Here is a 20,051-nt window from a genome sequence, read left to right as displayed (position 1 = left end):
AGATTAGCATGACAAATAGAACACATAGCTGACTTCTAAAATTATTCATTGATTATTTCTACTCAGATGATATAAAAGGAAATGCTACAAGGGTCAGTCCTCCACCCGTGTTCCTGTGTGTTAAACTCAAGACTTAAATATGATCTCAAGTAGCTATGACTTAACAATGGCATCTCTTCCACAGCTCCCCCACCCTAGTAACATAGTAAAATGCTGGACATTAATGCGCAACTCCGAAAGGGGTTGACACCAGCCTGCCGCAGAGTAAATGTAGAGTAAATTTGAAAAATGGAATATGATAGCTGCTCACCTTGGCTTTTCTTCCACACAGCATTGGAAACAGGGAGGCCTTGGCCTGCTGGCAAGAAAGGCCTGAGGCGGTTCTGCACTGCAGCTTGAGGTAAAGCATAGGACGTGGGGTGCATATAGGGCAAGAAGGGCCCTGAAACTGAAGGGTGAGCTGGCCCAGAGAATTTTGCCAGGGAAGGTGGCCCAAACAGGGATTGCTCCAGCAGAGGATACGTAGGAGATGTTGGCAATGGCCCAGATTCTAAGGGGCCAGGAAGTCCAGCCGGAAGCGAGTGAGTGGCCAGAGGAGTGTCCATTGTGCCAGGGAGAAGAGCTTCTTTCTTGAAGTGCTGTATGACTCTCTGGAGTTTTGGAAGCTCCTCCAGCAATTTCCCCGGCGGCTCTTTTTCCAGGCCAGAGCTAGGTGGGAAGATGGGTTTCTCTGAAGTTAGGGCTGGGGAAGTGGCCGTGTTGGTGTTGGTATCGGAACAGCTGTGCAGGTGCTTGAAGAGGGAGCGATGTGTTCGGAAACGTGACATGCAGTTCTCACACCTGGAGGGAATGAAAACAGAAGCGGCTAAACAAAAGCATTCAGCGCTGAGGTTCCAACGGGCTTATCAACTATGGCATTCTCATTCCCTGCTGAGCGCCAGGCCCATGTTTGCTTACTGAAGAAGATGAGATATCCAGAAAATGAGGACTGTCAAATTTGGACAGATTTTGGTGGGAACTGGGGAATCACTTTATTTCTATCCCACCTTTATAATTTTTACTAACCACACAAGACGGTGAATATATCCAACGCATTTTCCTCCTCTTATTTTCCCCACAAGAACCCTATGAGGTGGGTTGGGCTAAGACAGGGGTCTGCAAGCTTGGCTCTTTTAAGACTTGCGGACTTCAACTCCCAGCTTTGCTGGCTGAGGAACTCTGGGAGTTGAAGTCCACAAGTCTTAAAAGAGCCAAGCTTGCAGACCCCTGGGCTAAGAGAAAGTGGCCCAAAGTCATCCAGGTGGCTTTCATGGCTAAGGTAGGACTTGAACTCCTCGTCTCCTGCTTTCTAGCTAATACCTGAACAATTAGACCAGATTGGCACTCAGAAACAGTGCTGTCCTGGGCATAAGTGAAAACGGGGAGGGGATTTGAAAAATTGTAGACGTAAGTGGGAGGAGAACAGGGATCTGAAAAGATGATCTTTTCACTGAAAACATAATAGTCTCGTAAACCTAAAGTAGCTCTTATACACGCTATCCTGAGCTATGAATTATCACTAAATCTATTCGTATTATTTTCAGGCCTGAAATAATTGGTAAAACTTGTTCAGATTCACTGAAGAGTTTAGGTATGCTTCAGCTAGTTCCAAGCTATTAGCCAATTATAGGCTGGATTTGCACAACTTCCTCAACCAGGATGCAAACCCACTCACTACTGTTTGTAAACCAAATGCTTGGTACATTGTGTGATGCCAGCTGATATAAGCATAGAATCTACAACTGATATAAAGGCAGGGATGGATGTATCTCAATAAATTCAAAAGCTCCTCTATGAGGGAGATGGGTAAGATGTTTGAACTCTCCTTTAGTGCAGGGGTCTCCAACATTGACAACTTTAAGACTTGTGGACTTCAACTCCCAGAATTCCTCAGCCAGCAAAGCTTTACAGATTCTTTACAGATTCTGAGAGTTGAAGTCCACAAGTCTTAAAGTTGCCAAGGTTGGAGACCCCTGCTTTAGTGGGGTATTTAAACAGCTGCAGGACGGCCATCTGATAGGGATGCAGTGGTGACATTGGACAGGGGCTGGCCTAGATTCTCAACCTTGGCAACTTTTAAGATGTGTGGATTTTAACTCCCAGAATCCCCCAGTCTAGGTGATCTCCAATATAATTTTTACTCATTTTCTATGTGGACTGGAGTGGCATGGTGGCCTATAGGTAGAGCTCTTGCCTCACAATCGGGAGCCTGTGAGTTCGATCCTAAGTAGTGGCAGATATTTCATCTCTGGGCACAATGAACTCCTAGTAGGTGTCAGGAAGGGCTTCCAGCAAGTAAACACTCAAGCTCCATTCAATCTCCACCCCCCCAATTCCACACTGATGCAAGGAATTAGAGAGGTCAATAAAAGAAAAAAAAATTCTATGTGAGCTCTGTGGACCTTATATTGTGCCTCAGACTTCATCTGGCCCAATTCCTTCTTTTCCCCTTTAAGGCAGGTTTCTCTTTGCCCAACCACTTTGGGAGCCTCTAATCTGCAAATATTCATGGGAGGATGTTTGCTTTGATTCACAAACAGAAAGCCAGGGTGGGTAGAATGGGGGATGACCTTTATGCCTTATTGAAAGGGACTATTTGGGGAGGGTGATCTATTCTATGCTGGTTGCAAGGAAAAAAAACGTTCTTTCAATTCAGCGTTTTTCAAGCTCTGAAATTTCAGGATGTGTGGACTTCAACTCCCAGAATTCCCTGACCAGCATGCTGGTCGGGGAATTTGGGGAGTTGAAGTCCACACACCTTAAAGTTGCAGAGATTAGAAAAACGTATTGATTCGAGTTCCCAAGTAGACTTGCTCTCTGTTATGTTCTTCTTTAGAATCCCCCTCAGAGTCGCATAGATGTTTATCCTAACCATCATCCTATAATGCAGATTAAGCCGACAGTGAACTGCCCCAGATTCAGTTGCCAAGTTTTATATTTCACTGGGGGATTCAAAGACATGAAAAGGAGAAGAGCTCATTGGAGAGAGACCTATTTAATTTTGACACTTCGCTCCATACCTTTCCAGAGAATTTGTTAAAAGAAATATACATGTTTAACGATGATAAAACGAAGGAGGGTCTTACTTGAAGTAGCGGTTGGGCTTGTAATGCACCTTCATGTGACCCATCAGGTCTTGCATGTTGGGGAACGATTCCAAGCAAGCCTGAGTGGAACAGCGGAATGTCTTTCCTAAGAGAAACCCAGCAGTTCAGTGCATCTGTAGCTTTATTCATCAATTTATTAAATGTTCCAATAGAAGAGAGTTCTCTGTAGCTGTAGCTCAGGTCGAACCATAGAATCTCCTTTGAGCTTTCTGAGCTTGGTTGTTTGCTTGCAAACGTTTCATTATCCAGCTGGGTAAAACCATCAGTACTAGGGAATGTGGGGTTTTCTCCCTATTTAGACAAACTAAATTTTCCCTGCAAGGCAAATCCAACATTTCCCCTGCACTGATGATGTTACCTAGTTGGGTAATGAAACGTCTTCAAGCAAACAACCACGCTCAGAAAGCACCAAAGACTCTATGTTTATTAAATGTTTTTACCATCTGATTCCAAACAGCTCTGGACAATTTACAAAATGTAAAAGACAGACCCGTTTAAAATAAGAAAACAATGTAAAAAAAAAAAAAAGCAAAGATGTTTTCCTCATGGAAACAAAGAAGAAAAGGGAGCGTCAATCATGTTTGCAAAGGCTTGGGTGAACAGCCAGGGCTTTTATTAGAGGAGACCTATTTCTTCCAGTCCAATCAGCCTTTTGAGGTAGCCTAGACAAGAATCAACAGCCACAAATACCAACACTTACCTTTATGATAAAGTTACAGTAACAAAATCTTGCAAGTCTAAAAATACCTCTCTCTTTCCTTACTTTTAGTCTCTCAAACACTAGGGAGGATCCCTTCTGAGACACTTTCTCAGTCAATCAGAACAGAGCTGGGAGGGACTTTCTAGTCCAACCCCCTGCTCCAGCAGGAGATCCTATACAATTTGAGACAAGCGGCTGTCCAGCCTCTTCTTAAAGATCTCCAGTGTCGAAGCACCCACAACTTCTGGAGGCAAGCTGTTCCACTGGTTAATTGTCCTCACTGTTAGGAAGTTTCTCCTCAATTCCAGGTTGCTTGATTAGTTTCCCTCCATTGTTTCTTGTCTTACCTCTTGATGCTTTGGAAAATAGGTTGACCCCCACTTCTTTGTGACAGCCCCTCAAATATCAACCCTTTTTTTGAACTCAGCTTTCACTTATTAAACCCTCGACTAGACTGGGGCTCTTCTTCCTACCTCCCAATTTTATCCCCCCCTTGCCATTACAAGTCTCAATTTCTTGTCCAGGCCTTAGTTTGCGGAAGGAGAATTTCAAACAACTTATAAATACAATGAACCAGCAGATGGCAGCACCTGACTGATGTTGGCTGATTTTCAACAGTAAACAGGATCAGGCTTAATTAATTCTTAAATAGAAGGCCATCAGGAAATCTCAGAAAAAGGTTTTGCCACAAGGGCGGCAAGGACACAGACATATGGTCACCAGAAGCAGAGTTCAACTTGAGGGTGGCTATTTTTAAAAACATGGTGATTTCTCCATTGAAGTCATTCCTCATGTGACTTTATAAATAAATGTGTTATGGAACATTTTATCATAAGATGAAGGATGGACTGTCTTTAGGGTAGAATTGGAGGACAGATATTACCTTATGAACCCTGTTGATTATATCAAGGCTCTATTCAATCATAGCATAGATATGGGGGGGATATGCAATAGCAGAGAATTTTCGTTGCACTTTTGAACGCTCCCAAGAAGTAACTGACTGGCTACTTTTAAAAACAGAATACCCGTGATGCTGCATTTTTTAATATATGCCCTTTGTAAAACCACATCACACGTTTAGGGGGCACAAATGAAGCAGACAAATCCCACTCCCCATTTGCCTTCCTCCACAGCCGTCTTCCCTCCTTTGCTGGGAAGAACAGAGAAGGATACTTTCATTTTCTCCCCAAGAGAAAAACCAGTTTTTCTTCTCCCTTTCCTCCCAGCAAAAGATGAACTCTCTGCTGACTCTCAAGGACCATGCTTAAAAAAAAACCCTGAGAGGGCAAATATATATATATCACACAAAGACACTGATATAAAAGAATGAATGGGCAACCCTTTAGGCGCCTGTCCTGCAAAATTCAAGAATGAAGAAAGAAGGAACCACAATTTTTCATGGTCCCCCTCCTCTTCCCCTTCTCCTGTGCTACCCACGTGATCCCCACCAACAAGTTTGAAAAGCCAGCCTTACCCTCAAGGGACTCGGTGGGCCGATAGTGGACCCGCATGTGGTCAAGCAGCTCCTTCATGCTACGGCAGGCCAGCCGGCAGCCGTCCCCTGAACACTGGTAACGTTTCCCTGGAATAGGGAGAAAGAACAAAAGCAGGAATGCTTTCCCTAGGAACTCTGTAGAAGCCTCCATAATGCCTGATTAAAGGAGCCACGGATGGACTTGAAGTTGAGCTGATCCTGGGCTCGTGTTTCTAACCGGTATCACAGATGCGAACTGGCCTGAGAGCCCAGGCAGCAGTTTTCCCAGCCTCAGTTTTCCCCTTCATTAAGATATGAACAAAAGTGGCTTCTCTTCAAATTAAAAATCGTGAAATATTTTGCAAATTAACTTGCCTGGAGTTCTTAAAGTACTAACCCAGGATGTGAAAGTATAGCTTATAATTTGCTTCCGGGTCCAATTCAAGGTGCCGTTTGTCGCCATTAAATCCCTACGTGGCCTGGAGTCAACAGGCTATTTGAAGGACTGTCTTTTCCCAGCTATGTCTACTTGTCCTACCAGAAGAGAGAGGCAGGGGATGTTATGGGTCCCCTCCACCTGGTGAGACCAAGGAAGGGCCTTTTCTCTGACAGCTCGTTCTCTGTGGAACACCACCTCTGTGGAAAAAGACTGCCCCGCCGCCCCCCACTTTCACACTCTTTCAAAAGGCCCAAAGACATGATTTTGCCAAAGGACCTGGGGACCCCAGGGTAATATGGAGCTCCCCCCCAACACAAGTGGTTGGTTTAATTGCTTTTGCCGGGGGTGGGGTGGGGTTCTATTTCCTAAGCTGCCCAGAGTCACTATGAGTGAGTGGGGCAGCCATATAAACAGATGATAGATAGACAGACAGCTATCAAGATAAGCAGGGCTTATTGGTGAGAAAAACTGTTAGATATGATGTACACAAATTCTCCAGCAGGGCTGCAAGGACGCAAGAGGACTTCCTGAGAACTTTTCAATACATGCAGGAGAAGAAGTAATAGCAACAGCACTTAGACTTATATACCACTTTTCAGCCCTCTCTAAGCGGTTTACAGAGTCGGTATATTGCCCCCAACAATCTGGGTCCTCGTTTTACCCACCTCGGAAGGATGGAAGGCTGAGTTAACCTTGAGCCTGGTGAGATTTGAACTGCCAAATTGCAGGCAGCCGGCAGGCAGCAGAAGCAGCCTGCAGTACTGCACTCTAACCACTGCGCCACCATGGCTCACATAATGTTAAGTAGGGAAACAATTTCACAAGTAAACAAAAGCAGTCCTCTCTGGAGTCTGCCATTCGTGTCATCAAGAGCCATGAATCCTTCTCACCCTTTTAATGTTTCCCTACCAAAACAAGAGAGAGTGAAAATTACTGTGAGGCGATAGCAGAAGCGCAGCCTCAAATGTACCTGCAGTAGGTCTGCGCTTTGGGAGCTGCAGATCCTGGTTTCGAGTACTGCTACCCCCACTCCACGCTGGCTGTGTCTGGCTGCCCGAAAGCCCTGGATTGTTAGAACCTGGGAATCAAGAAAAGCAAAATGGGGTAAGAGGAGGGCATTTTAAGCGAGGGGGTTGCAGCAGCTTAAAAACTAGCCAGGTTTTACAAACCGCAATCGCAGGCTAAGGCTTTGAACCCACCATATTCTCTTATAGTAGCAGCTCAGTTCAGCCCTTTGTCTCTTTTCCTTCCCTCTCCAAACGTATTTACCCTCCGATGAAGATGCGGGAGATGTCACCGATGGGACTTCCTCCTTCTCAGCCGAGCTTTGGATGTGAGGGGGTGAAGCTCTGAGCTCGTGGTGGGGCAGGGGAACAGCAGTTAGGGCAGGCAGCATTGAGGGTGGCTTCTCCTAGCAAGAGAGAAGGAGATAACAACCTGTCAGCAAAGAACGTTACAGAAAAGCTCTTGTCTTTCAGCCTCAGTTCCCCCACTGGAAGAACAGAATTTAAGAACATGTTGCTAAAGAACCTGGTTGTGACCTGCTTGGCCAAATCTCTGGTTTGTGCACTGATCTCTCACTGCAACTACCTCAACTTCCTTTGGTTCTCCACTTCCACCCTTCCATTCTGATGGCAAAGTCATGCCTCTTCTAAAACGTATGAAGAACGGCTGCAGGATTTGGGTTTGGGTAACCTAAAGAAAAGAAGAATTAGGGGCAACATGATAGCAGTATTCCAGTATTTGAAGGGCTGCCACAAAGAAGGGGGTGGGGTGGTCAAATTATTCTCCAAAGCACCAGAGGACAGGACAAGAAACAATGGATGGAAACTAATCAAAGAGAGAAGCAATCTGGAATTAAGGAGAAACTTCTTAACAGTGAGGACAATTAACCAGTGGAACAGCTTACCTCCAGAAATCGTGGGCGCTCCCATGATGGAGAAGAGACTAGACAGTCACTTATCTGAAATAGTATAGATTCTCCTGTTTGAGCAGGGGGCTGGACTAGAAGGCCTCCAAAGTCCCTTCCAACTATTCTATTCTATTCTATTCTATTCTATTCTATTCTATTCTATTCTATTCTATTCTATTCTATTCTATTCTATTCTCCCCCTTTTTTCTCTCCAATCCTTCCATACCGTTCCTGCCCTATAATCTTTGTTCCTCTGGCCGCACCACCCACACTGTCGCAAATAACTCTACTTCCAGAGATATTATCTCTTGCTGCTTCCCAGAATACAGGTGGTCCTCGCCTAATGACCAGCTACTTGGCCAACCATTCAAAGTTATGATAGACTCGAAAACAATACTTATGACCCAGACTTGGAAGTTCCAACATCTGCCCCGCCTTCTGGTCATGTACGCCTTATGGGTATTCAGCAACCAGCCTGCATTTATGGTCACCTGTAGTGTCCCGGAGTCATGTGACCATGATTTATGACATCCCCTCCCCTCCCTCTCCCTGAAACAAACACTTAATTCCAGTTTCCAGCAAAAAACACCCACTGAAAAAAAAAGGTCGTAAAATCAGGCACAGTCATGTGACAACCTACTTAATGACTTGCATGACATGACCATAATTGTGGACTCAGGTATGACTGTAAGTCGAAGACTACCTGCATTTGCAAATATCTCCTAGAATATGTCTGTGAGGCTGCCTTTCTCCTGTGAAATCATTCCTTCAAATTTATCTTTTATTTTTATTATGTTAATTTAATAGCTGTTTGAGTGCAAAAGAAAGAGAATGGGCAGAAATGAGCAAAAAGAGATTTATGACTGTATATTATACAGCTGTACTGTATACCCAAAAACATGTTTTATTCAAGGCTTTTGGCTCTTGCACGCTAAAAGAACTCAGCTGACAGCTAAATCTTGACATGGACAATGAAACAACTGTTCGGCTGCTTCCTAATCTACCATTCTTTTTCAACCTTCCTTCCTCTCTTGATCTCCCAGATCAAATGTTAGATGGCAAGATCCTCAGGAAAAGCACTTGTAAAATAAATTTATGCCATGTATATTATATAAATATATTTATAAATGTTAATAGTAATACCCACCCAATTAACTTGACAGGTGCCACAAGACCCTTTGGGACTGTTATTATTGTCACTACAAAGTTACTGAGTACATTTCAGACCTAAGGCTATAACACACACATATTCTTAAGAAGAAATTGGGTGCTGTATTGGATCCATAATCCCCTCTCTAGACCCGTCCCATTTCCAGCTTTGCTCCTCCAGATGTTTTACAGAAGCTCAAAAATGGAAGAAAAAGAAAAGCAAAAACAGCTTCCATTTACTTTATCTTTTATTATTTTACAATCCACAGCAAGGCGCATCTAAATACATGCAGCGTGTTTTGAAAAGTTTATTATGCCAAAGGTTAAGGAAGAAGGTTTGCAAAATCTTCTGCAGACTACAGGAAAAAAAACCAAAATGTTTTAAATCATTCTAATAGTAAAATAAATAAATATTGCAGCAGAGCGTCCCTTCTTTGGGCCTTTCGTTAATTGGTCAGGTTTCGATTATATCACAAATCTCAGAGCAAAGTCTAATCTACAAGAAGGAGGCAGATGGCTGGGTGTTGGGGGGCTTATAAATTAAAAAGCTCACAAGGGCAAAGTAGAGTCTCCATCAATTGACTGGCTGGCTGGAAGGAATGGGAGGGAAAGACAATGCGCTATTCATTTGGGTACCATTTCTATTCTCGCCTTCCCATAAATACATGACTGTAAGCAGGCAGGTGGAAAAAGGGTGAATGACATAGGTTTTCTGAATTCATTGATGGAAGAAACGGTTCTCTAATAAGGCCTCCCTAATTCGAGCAAATACATCCAATATTCTATTTTGCGTTTCCCTGAGTGGACGGTGCCTCTGCATTACATGCTCGAGATCTTCTGGTATTGGCTACTATTGGGTTAAGGCCTCTTCTTGTTGTGTTTGGAGTATGTTCCTTTCGACTGATTTCTTCCAGATTTACATTCCATCCCCATGACTCATAACCTACTTGGGGGTGATGGACACCATCCCTATGCAGCGATAGAGAAAAGCCAAACCATCCAGTTTTGAGGAACGCCATGAACTGGAACTGACTAATGTAACTCTTCCTTACAGACAGTAGCTGACATCACTTCCCTGCCCTGCTTCTGAAAATCTTCATCCAAAGCAATATCAAGATATGGCTCCTGAGGCTGAAGCTCTTTTCTACTTGCTTACCAAAAGTCCATGAAGCCCACTTCCTTCCTTGCCCTTGGTCTATAGCAGGGGGTGGGCAATTAATTTTCCCAAGGGGAGACTGGAATTGTTGTGAAAAGCCGAACCAAGAGGCTTGTTGTGAAGGTGCATAAGCACGCACATATGTACATACCTAAAATTTGGGGGGGGGGAAGCAGTCGCCTTCAAAATAAAAGCAAAACAGTTGTATTACATGCATGGTGTACACCTATTTACATTTGATTTCTAATTTCCAATTAGAAATCCTCACAGAGGTGGGGGTGGGGTGGGGTGGACAAGGACAGTCAAGGGGCCCGGGGGCTGTAAAAGAGCCTTCCCTATTCTTTAAAACAAAGTGTATCCGGCAAATTGCATCCCACATAAATTACTGCAAATAGATTACTGCAATCAAAATTAGAAAATCCAATTTCAAGAAAGAAATTAGAAAAGAAATCCAGTTTGAGGTAGTGGTTAAGGCAGGGGTGTCAGACTCGATTTCATTGAGGTCAGGGCTGTGTCTGACCTCGGGAGGGCTGGGGGGGGCAGGGCCAGCATGACATCACTTGTGTCGTGGGGGGGGAGCTGTGGTGACTCAAGCGCTCTGCCAGTGAAAATGGGCTCCTGGGCCACATTTTCAGCCATGACGGTGTCCTGCAGCCCTCTGCCAGCAAAAACGGAGCTGGGTGTGTGTGTGTTCCTGAGCTCTGTTTTCACTGGCAGAGGGCTGCAGGAGGCCATCACGGCCGAAAACAGAGCCTGGGACAGCTGCGTCCAGCCCTCCCGAGCTCTGGTAGAGGCATGCTGGCAGAGTCATAGTGGGCTGGTCCTTCACTGTCTCTGCGGGCCAGATCTAAGCACCCTGCGGGCCGGATGCGGGCCGCAAGCCTTGAGTGATGCCCTGGGTTAAGGCATCAGTCTAGATTAGAATCCGGGTGACTATGGGTTCTAATCCCAGTTAAGGCACAAAGCTGTTTTGGTAATCCTGGGCCAGTTATTTTCTCTTAGCCCTAGGAAGAAAGCAGTCTTTCTGCCAAAATCTTGCTAAAAATACAGTACTTATCCAGACTATCAAGAATCAAGACTGACTCGAAGGCATAAATCAATTCAAGAAACCTCTACAATGAGGACAAACTAATTCAGTGATGGTGAACCTTGCACAGAAACATCGCTCACGCACGCTCGTTGGGGCTACACTCCAGAAAGGCCGAACTTCTGGGTTCTAGCGCGCATGTGTGCCCAACAATCAGCTGGCCAGCGCACACGCGCACACTGGTTTTTGATGCTGCCACGCACGTGAAGGAATCATGCTCCGGAAAAGCCAAACCTCCGGATTCTGGCACACATGCATACCTGACAATCAGCAGGTCAGCTCACATGTGCACTGGTTTTTGGCACTGCCGCATGCACAAAGGACAGCTGATTGTCGCGTGCGCATGCATGCCAGAAACCTGAAAGACAAACAGGCAAGGCCATACGTGCCGGGCAACATGGCTTCGCATGCCACTTTTGGCACGGGTGCCATAAGTTCGCCATCACGGAACTAGTTTTTAACAAACACTCATCCTAACCCAGGGGTCTGCAAACTTGGCTCTTTTAAGACTTGTGGACTTCAACTCCCAGAGTTCCTCAGGGGAGTTGAAGTCCACAAGTCTTAAAAGAGCCAAGTTTGCAGATCCCTGTCCTAAGCCCATCAATTAAACTTCTAAAGGCACGGTAACAAGCAATGGAGTTCAGAAAGAAAAGACAAATCCTATTCCATCCATCATTATTATTTTGCATTGGTACCTCAGTACTCTTTGTTAATTTGTTCCAGGAGGAGGGATGAGTTCCAAAAAAAACAATGAATATCGAACAAATATTTCCCGTAAGGAATAATGTAGTGAGTCACAAGGCAGTTGAAAATGACACACAGTTCTAGCTGTTGTGTTGAGCACCACACAAACTTTTTGCGTCAAAGCGTGCAGAGTACCAAATTCAATGAGTTTCAAAGCACTACTGAATTTAGACTTTGTGTTTGGTTTGAGTTTATAATTTAGTTTTGAAAATGTTGCACACTGCCCAGAATCCTTTGGGACTAGAGAGGGTGGGTTACAAATGCTGTTTACAATGAATAAGAAAATAAATAATTCATCTAAGGCGTGGGCGGGGAGAGAAGCAAATAATAACACAGGATTCTTTCAGATTGTGTGCCTGGCTTATTCCCCTTCATCTCTCTCTCTGCTTCCTCTTCTAGGAAACCATGTAAGCAAAGCAAAGCCCAGTAGCAAAACAGGCAACTTCCCTCTCCCAATATCTTTAACAAAACTAGGACTAGAATAAACTCTGATCCTTAACCCATAGATGGTTAGATTAACAAAAGGCAATCTTACAAGGTTACAGCAGCAGAAGAAAACCCAGCAAAGACAAGATTTTATTCCTTGCTTACTTCTTACAGCCATTCTGTCCTTCCTGCTTTCCCAATATTAATTTCTATTCATTCATTTGGTGTCTTCATTGTCTACTAGCAACTGCCTGGACTAGTTTCCTTTGCAAGGCATTGCTCCTTTGCAAGGCACTGCTCTCTTTCTAGGGTTGAAAGAAAGTGACTGGCCCAGGTCCCCCCCCCCCAAATGCTCTATGCCTTAAGGTGCAACTCAAAGTTTCTCCGATGTGTAGTTTGATGCCTCAACCATCACCCCAACCTGAATGGGACATTTTAGTTGCCTAGAAATTAAAACATCAATCTGCTACTAGTTGGAAACTGCTACTAATCTTGCAATACTTTAAAATGAACAAATCAAAACTTAAGGGCTTCTTTCCTCTCCTTCCCATTCTTTTAAAATTTATTATCTATAACAGTTATTTTTTTGGCAGACACTGAAAAAGACATCTTTAAAAAATTAAACGTACAGATCACTTCTTGTAGTCAGTGCTATAGTAGAAACTTTGTCAGACCAATATCTATTTCCCTACTATTACATAATGCATGTGTGAGTATAGAAAATATGGTGAAGACCATATTTAATGCTACATCCACTAGAATGATAGTTCAGTTCGAGATTAAATACAGACAACATAAGCAAAATGGCCATTTAGTGCTTAAAAATACTTGACACCATAATAACCTGGTTATGTAGGTTAATATTTAAAGTCCCCTATCCTAAAAAACGTAATCCCTATTTAGTTCCAAATTAATAGAATAAAACAGCTATTTCACCCTGGCATCTTGCTTTGCAGTTCCTCCAGCAGGCAATGGCATCTTCCAGGTCAGCAATAAAAGCAATTGAATACGTTCTCTTACTGGTATCTGCATAATGATGTTTTGGCCCTGGGCTGCATTATTATATGACACAGCTCTGCATCTGGAGCAGTAGGGTTGATAAAAGTATGTGTTTGTCTATGTAAATATATATCACACCTCTCTGGGTGTGAATATAGGAACTAAAAAAAGATTTTCCTGCCAAGTTGCCTGAATTCTCCAATTAAGCTTTAAGTTAAGTAGGTTAGATTTCATCAACCTGATGCCATCCAACTACATTGGACTTCAACTCCCATAAGCTCTAATGCAGCATGGCCAATGATGCAGGGCATAATGGGATTAATCAATACAGATGGAGGTCACTCCACTGGACAAGGTTATATACTCCCTAAACCAAGAATGTAGCCTTGCACATATTTATCCATAGTGATTTTCCAAGGAATTTACATCATAAAACTCAAGTTAGAGTCAATAAAATGTCAAAAAAATTTTAAAAATCCAGCATCAGAGGGAAAATGGCCCAGCAAATGATTGACCAGATGACCAGAACTTTATAATTAGCAAAAGTGAATTAAAATTTCCATTGGCCTCTGGAGTCAAAGGAGTAGCGCTCCAAGCCAGGCTAACTCTTCTACAGAAAGGAATGGAAGAAACACTGTGGCTAGCAATTTATTCCCATAATTCAAATCACTTGTAGCCACAAAGCTGTCTGCAAGCAGTTTCCTTGACTTATTCAACTTGAAAAAGATTAAAGGGGGGGGAGGAAACCCCCTTTTAACATCTTCCTGTTAACTCCTTATATATTTAATCGACAACAGACAAAGCTTTGCAAATTGTGATGCGTGTTTCCCTATTGTCTCAACAGATTTCTCATATAAAAATTAAACCGGGAACAAATACGAATTTTTCACCAGCCCCAATGCAAACACATGGTGTTATTATTATTATTTTTTAAAGGAATGCTGACGACCATCTGGTAAGACAGGAGGGCACATTCAGACACCAGCCCTGTTAGAAAAGGACAACCGCTGTTGAATTTAGTCTCTAATAATTCAGTGTTTCCTAACCTTGGTCCCTTTCAGATGTGGACTTCAGCAAAGCTGGCTGGGGAATTCTGGGAGTTGAAGTCCACACATCTGAAACAGACCAAGGTTAGGAAACGCTGCTCTAATCTGGGATCTCGACACAAACGTGAATATCCTCAAACTGTTGCGTCTGAATCCAGGGGAAGAGCTCTATTCTCTTCTGCCCTGCCCCGGACGCGGCAAAGCCTCTGAAGCCTTTCCTAGCCCAGCAATTTGCCTCGAATCGGACCGAAAGAAACCAGCCAGTTTTTTCCGAAGCAGCCCCCGTGTCCCTCTCTCCTCTTCCGGGCCTTGAAGGCAAATTTCCCCCACGCAACAATTCCCCGGTCGGCAACTGCGAAACCCCTTTCGTGCGATCGGGGCGAAATGTGGAAAGCGTGGCTTGCATTTCAAACAAACAAACAAACAAACAAACAAGCGCAAAACCGCCATGAAACGGGAGAGATGCTAGAGCCAAGGAGGGACCGGGAGAGGAAGAGCCCCTAAAAGGCTGCGATGTTTTTAAAAGACCCACAAAACGCGCACACACCCCTTCGGCTTCTCCCACAGCCCACCTACCATTTCTCCAGTCGGAAGGGAGGGAGAGCCGGCCGGGGCTCGCTCAGACGTTGCAGCTTTTCCAAAAGAAGGCTTATCTCTTGAAAACAGAGGAGGGGGGGAGAGGGTTAAAACAAAATCCTGGGGTCGGGGGGGGGGGGGGGGGGGATCAGCCGCGACTCCACCAGCATCAAAGGCGGAAAAAGAGGGTTACATTGTAGCCATCTTAACGCGGTCCCAGCTGTCGCGAGATCGGAAGTGCGGGGGAGAGAGAGAGAGGAAGGGAGGGCTGGGGCTTTTCAAAGAGGAGGGAGCCCTTGTTAGAGCCTCCCCAGCGGTGCGAGAGAGGAGGGGAGAGAGTGACAGGAGACAGAGGGGAGAGGGGAGAGAGAGAAAGAGACAGAGGAAGAGAGAGGGGGAGAAAGTGACACAGAGAAAGAGGGCGAGGGGAGAGAAAGAGAGGCAGACAGAGGGGAAGAGAGAGAGAGATGGGAAGAGAGACAGAGTGGGAGAGAATGAGAGAGAGAAAGAGACAGGAGAGGGGAGAGAGAGAAAGAGGAGAGAGACAGATGGGGAGAGAGAGAATGACAGAGAAAGAGACAGAGGAGAGGGGAAGAGAAAGAGGAGACAGACGAGAGCGGGGCAGGGTCAGGGAGAGGGGGAAGAGAGAGACAGAGAATGACAGAGTGAGAGACGGGGGGGGGGGAAGAGAGAGAAAGAGGGGAGAGATAGAAAAGTGACAAGAGAGAGGTGGGAGAGAGAGGGATGGATGGGGGAGAGGGGGGGAGAAAGAGAGACAGCGATGGGGAGGAGGAGACAGAAAAAAGAGACTGAAGGGAGGGGGAAGAGAAAGAGACAGAGGAAAGAGAGACAGAGAGTGACAGAGGGGAGAGAGAGAGAGACAGAGGGGAGCGGGAGAGGGAGGGAGGGGGAGAGAGAAAGACGGGAGGGGAGAGGGGGAGAGAGAGAGAGAGAGATGCCTGACAAGGTAGAGGGGGAATCACCAGAAGCTGAGTTTTTAAGAATGAAGCTTCTTGCAAGCCTCCCTTGGCATGTCCAAAATATGCTTTGCTCAAAGGTGGCAAAGTAGGTAAAATCCAAATGGCCTTTGAACACGCTTGCAATCTCAGAAGCAGGCACACAAGAAAGGCATTTAAGAATCCATGAACTTCCACAGTGGGGAATAGAAATAGGATAAAAGTTCAATCACTGAATGTCTATGCAGATTCTCAGTCATCCAGGTCATAGTTGTCTCAAAAGTGCTTTTTTTCAAGAGGCAACTGGACTTCCTTTGTTTTTCCTTGAAGATCTTTTGCTTCTCACCCAAGAAGCTTCTTCAGCTCTGACTAGGAACGGAAGGATTTCTATTCCTTGCAGACAGCTGGTCATTTGCATTCTTTTAAAGTGCAACATCCTCCAGAAAGTACAAGCCACAACACAATCCTTTCAGCAGTTCCAAAAAGCTCCACACCCATTTGTATTACTGGGGTGATCCTGAGGACACAGATAAACCCCCAAGTGGCCTCAATGACTTTCTAAAAGAATGCAAATCACCAGCTGTCTGCAAGGAATATAAATCCTTCCGTTCCTAGTCAGAGCTGAAGAAGCTTCTTGGGTGAGAAGTGAACCATCTTCAAGGAAAAACAAGGAAGTTCTGTTGCCTCTCGAAAAAGCACTTTTGGGATTTAATCACTGAAATAACTTTCAAAGTTTATTTGTATACACACAAAGTCATGTCTGCAGTAAAGGACAGTTACAGTATTTTTTTTAAATTCAATTCAGTCCCATCTGTAAGACTCTGCTTTTTTTAAAACAAATGTGCCTAGGATAATAGATATGGATATGTGTCAATCATTCCTTCTACTAGTAAATATCAGGAGGGGCATTCAAAAACAACCACATGAAAACAAGAAGTGGGCAGGCAGGCAGATAGCAGCAGAGTCTCCCGTATTCAATGAAAGGATTAAAAAAATAAGCATACAGACTCTCTAATGCCCTTCCTCCCACCCAGCTCTGTCAAATATTAGTACTGTATGTATGAGGCGGCCCTGGAAAATAAAAAAAAATGAAATCTGCAATGGATGGCATGGCATGGCCTGTCAGGGCACAGCTGTTTAAACCCACATCTAAATCAGAACAATCCACACTGCAACAATATAAGGCTGATTTGCATATAGGTAAAACCTTCAAAGCTGGTTTTAATACAGCTGTATGTACCAATACAAAGAATAAAGATTTTTCCTGTCTGAACTATAAATTGCTAATATATTCAAACCTACATACCCACCCACAAAAGCCCAAGGCCGTATCCCAGCAGCTGCAGATATAAAAACAACCGCTTCACCAATTCATATATTTTACAGAGGAAGCAAGAGAGAGGAATATGTTTAAGGTTCGAACAAAGGAGTTTCAAATAGCAGATTGTGTAGCTGTGCTTCTCAGTTGCACTTTGATTATACATATCCCACAAATGGAAGTCTCTTTCTAAAAATTAGAATCTGAACTTGCTGAATCAGCTGCAACAAAAGGACTGTATAGATTAGATTTCACTCCTCCCACCACCATTATTTCAGCTCTCTAATGCCATGAAGAACAAAAGAAAGTCCCCTGAGACAAAGGCAGGGAATGGCCAAAGGCTTGATATATGCCATGACAGCTGAAATGAAGAGCAAGGAATGGCACTTTCTCTCTCCTTTGCCATTAGTCCATTCATTTTTCACACCAGCTGTGGAGGATAGCAAATCTCCCCCAAAGCTCAAGGATGCAGGTGAAAGGCCCTTCCCCAGCACCTGCACATGGCTTTTTATGGCATGTTTGCCTCCCTGAGGCCTGCTGGATAAACTACATTTGGGCTGGTTCACAACACATCAAATAAATCACAGCTAGGTTTACCTAACACACTAGATTGTAAGCTATGACTTTGTTCTTTAAATGGGCGAATTCACAAGCCTGGCCAAGCAAGCCGCACTATTGGCTTGAACACGGCGTGTGAACCCACTCATGGCTTGCAACGGCTGTTGAAAGCTGATCATGGTTTGCACAGCCCCAACTAAGTCCTTGACTTACAACAGTTCACTGAATAATATTTTGGGCAGAAGTAGCTCTGAAATTTGGTAGGTCAAAATTCAGTACTGCAGTAAAAGTAAACCACATTATTGAACCCCTGAAAATTCACTAAACACCGGTTTTATTACATTTGTTATGTCATTTTAACATTAAACATCATATATGAGGTTTCCTCTCCAATTCCATTTAATCTCACCTTTTCTAAGTGGATGAATGAATGAACTTGCAAGTGGCCTTCAGATGCTATTCTCTCCTAGCCAGGACATTTTTAAAAAGTCCAAAACGACGACCTTGATGACTGAGATAGAAGCCCTTAAAACATCCAAAACAAAGCCAAAGGTATTAATGTGACTACAACCACTGACCCATCAAGGATTCATCCAAACACAGCTTTTAAATCAAATCAAGATTTATTCACCTGCAGAATATTAACAAAGGAACATAAAAGAGTGGCAAGTGAAGGAAAATGTTTTCCCACTTATAGAATCTCACTCAAAAGTGTATTAACAATTGGAACCAGCTTCGTTCTGTATATATTACCAAGATGTTGATCCCTTACAAACATCCCACTTTGAGTCACTTCTTCCTCACATTTTTTCAAGTGCAGATCAACAAAGTGTTGATCCATTGGTTGTAACAGGAATTAACCAACCACCTTGTCACCCAAGCCTAACATTGTAGGCTGAAAGAGCACAACTGGTCTCAAATCACACAGATTTTCATGCCTAAAATGGGACTAGTAGTCTCCAGGTGCTTTAATCACTAGACCAACAAAACTTTTCAAAACTTTGTTGACTTTCCAACAAAACTGCATCTGGCATCTTAAATTGAAAATCCTATCCAGTCCTCTGAAGATATAAAAAAAGCAACTAATAGGAGGAAGAGATTATATCCAAAGATGTCATAAATTCATTAAAATGGTTCTATGAAGGCTCCATTCTGGCAGATTTGACTCAGAGAAAAGGGAGGGAGGGAGCAGAGGAAAAAAATGTGACGGTAATCCTAATCAAAAGATGCTTCTCTCAATTATTTCTCTATTTCAACCCAAAAATTTATTCTTGGTATCTTTCCTATAAGCTGCAAAACTGTAGGAGTTCTTCAACCATTGCAGTAGAAAATTATTATGAGCTGCTTGCAAGTCAGTGGCTTATTGTTTTTAGTAAAAGTCAATTTTGACTCCTCCTTATTGCCTCTAGATAAGTCCTTGAAGTTTTCTTGGCAACTTCTTCAGAAATGGTTTGCCAGTTCCTTCTTCCTAGAACTGAATGAGAATGACTGGTCCAAGGTCACAGAGCTGGCTTTGTGCCCAAGGCAAAGCAAGAACTCTGGTTTCTAGCCTCAGGACTTAATTGTTACACCGACTGTACTGTTTTTGGTAAAGGGTGATTTTATCAATGGCCTTTGAATTTATCAGTATTAAGGAGAAGGACACATAATCTCTGCCTCTACCAAAAGAGGAAAACTACTGCAGGTTTGAAAGGAAACTACAGCGACCTATCTCCACAACCCCCATTTCAGACGCACCAACAACAGCCAAGCCTCCTACAACTGACCCCATCCCATTGCCTTCACAACCCCTAGTGATCACAGAAAAGGAAGTGCAAGACCTACAGTATTTCATAGACAAAAGCCAGGAAAAGCTCCAGGCCCAGACAAGATAACTCTTTCTTGCTTAAAAGTCTGTGGTGACCAGTTGGCCCCCATCTTCACCCGTATCTTCAATAAATCACTAGAGATGTGCTATGTTCCTTCTTGCTTCAAATGCTCTACTATAGTGCTGAAGAAGCCTACCATCAAGGAACTGAATGACAGAGCAGTTGCTCTAACATCTGTAGTCATGAAAACCTTTGAAAGGCTAGTGCTGTCCCACTTGAAAACCATTACGGATCTGCTGTTAGACCCCTTGCAATTTGCATATCATCAACAGATGATGCCATTAATATGGCTCTGCACTACATCCTACAACATCTTGAATCTCCAAAGACCTACGCAAGGGTCCTCTTTGTAGACTTTAGTTCAGCATTCAATACCATCATTCCAGACACTCTTCTAACTAAGCTAAACCAGCTACAGGTACCTGAACAGACTTGTAAGTAGATCATAAGCTTCCTAACAAACAGGAAGCAGCAGGTGAAGCTCAGCAGAATCACAT

General features: G+C 43.8%; 1 protein-coding gene across 1 annotated transcript in view; it reads right to left on the bottom strand.

Annotated features, from left to right (window-relative positions):
• ZNF414 (zinc finger protein 414) overlaps window positions 1-20,051 on the bottom strand; it is a 29,545-nt gene that overhangs the window by 4,357 nt on the left and 5,137 nt on the right. Inside the window, exons 3-8 of the mRNA XM_058162953.1 lie at window positions 7,350-7,454; window positions 7,029-7,170; window positions 6,730-6,837; window positions 5,321-5,428; window positions 3,126-3,231; window positions 311-840 (exon numbers count right to left, since the gene is read on the bottom strand). Of these exons, the coding sequence (XP_058018936.1) occupies window positions 311-840; window positions 3,126-3,231; window positions 5,321-5,428; window positions 6,730-6,837; window positions 7,029-7,170; window positions 7,350-7,454 (1,099 nt within the window). The remainder of the gene's footprint in view (window positions 1-310; window positions 841-3,125; window positions 3,232-5,320; window positions 5,429-6,729; window positions 6,838-7,028; window positions 7,171-7,349; window positions 7,455-20,051) is intronic.

The sequence above is a fragment of the Ahaetulla prasina genome, chromosome 1 (genome assembly GCF_028640845.1).
Source record: "Ahaetulla prasina isolate Xishuangbanna chromosome 1, ASM2864084v1, whole genome shotgun sequence".
NCBI lineage: Eukaryota > Metazoa > Chordata > Lepidosauria > Squamata > Colubridae > Ahaetulla > Ahaetulla prasina.
The sequence above is the reverse complement of the archived record's forward strand: the minus strand, read 5'-3'. Positions and strand labels throughout refer to the sequence as shown.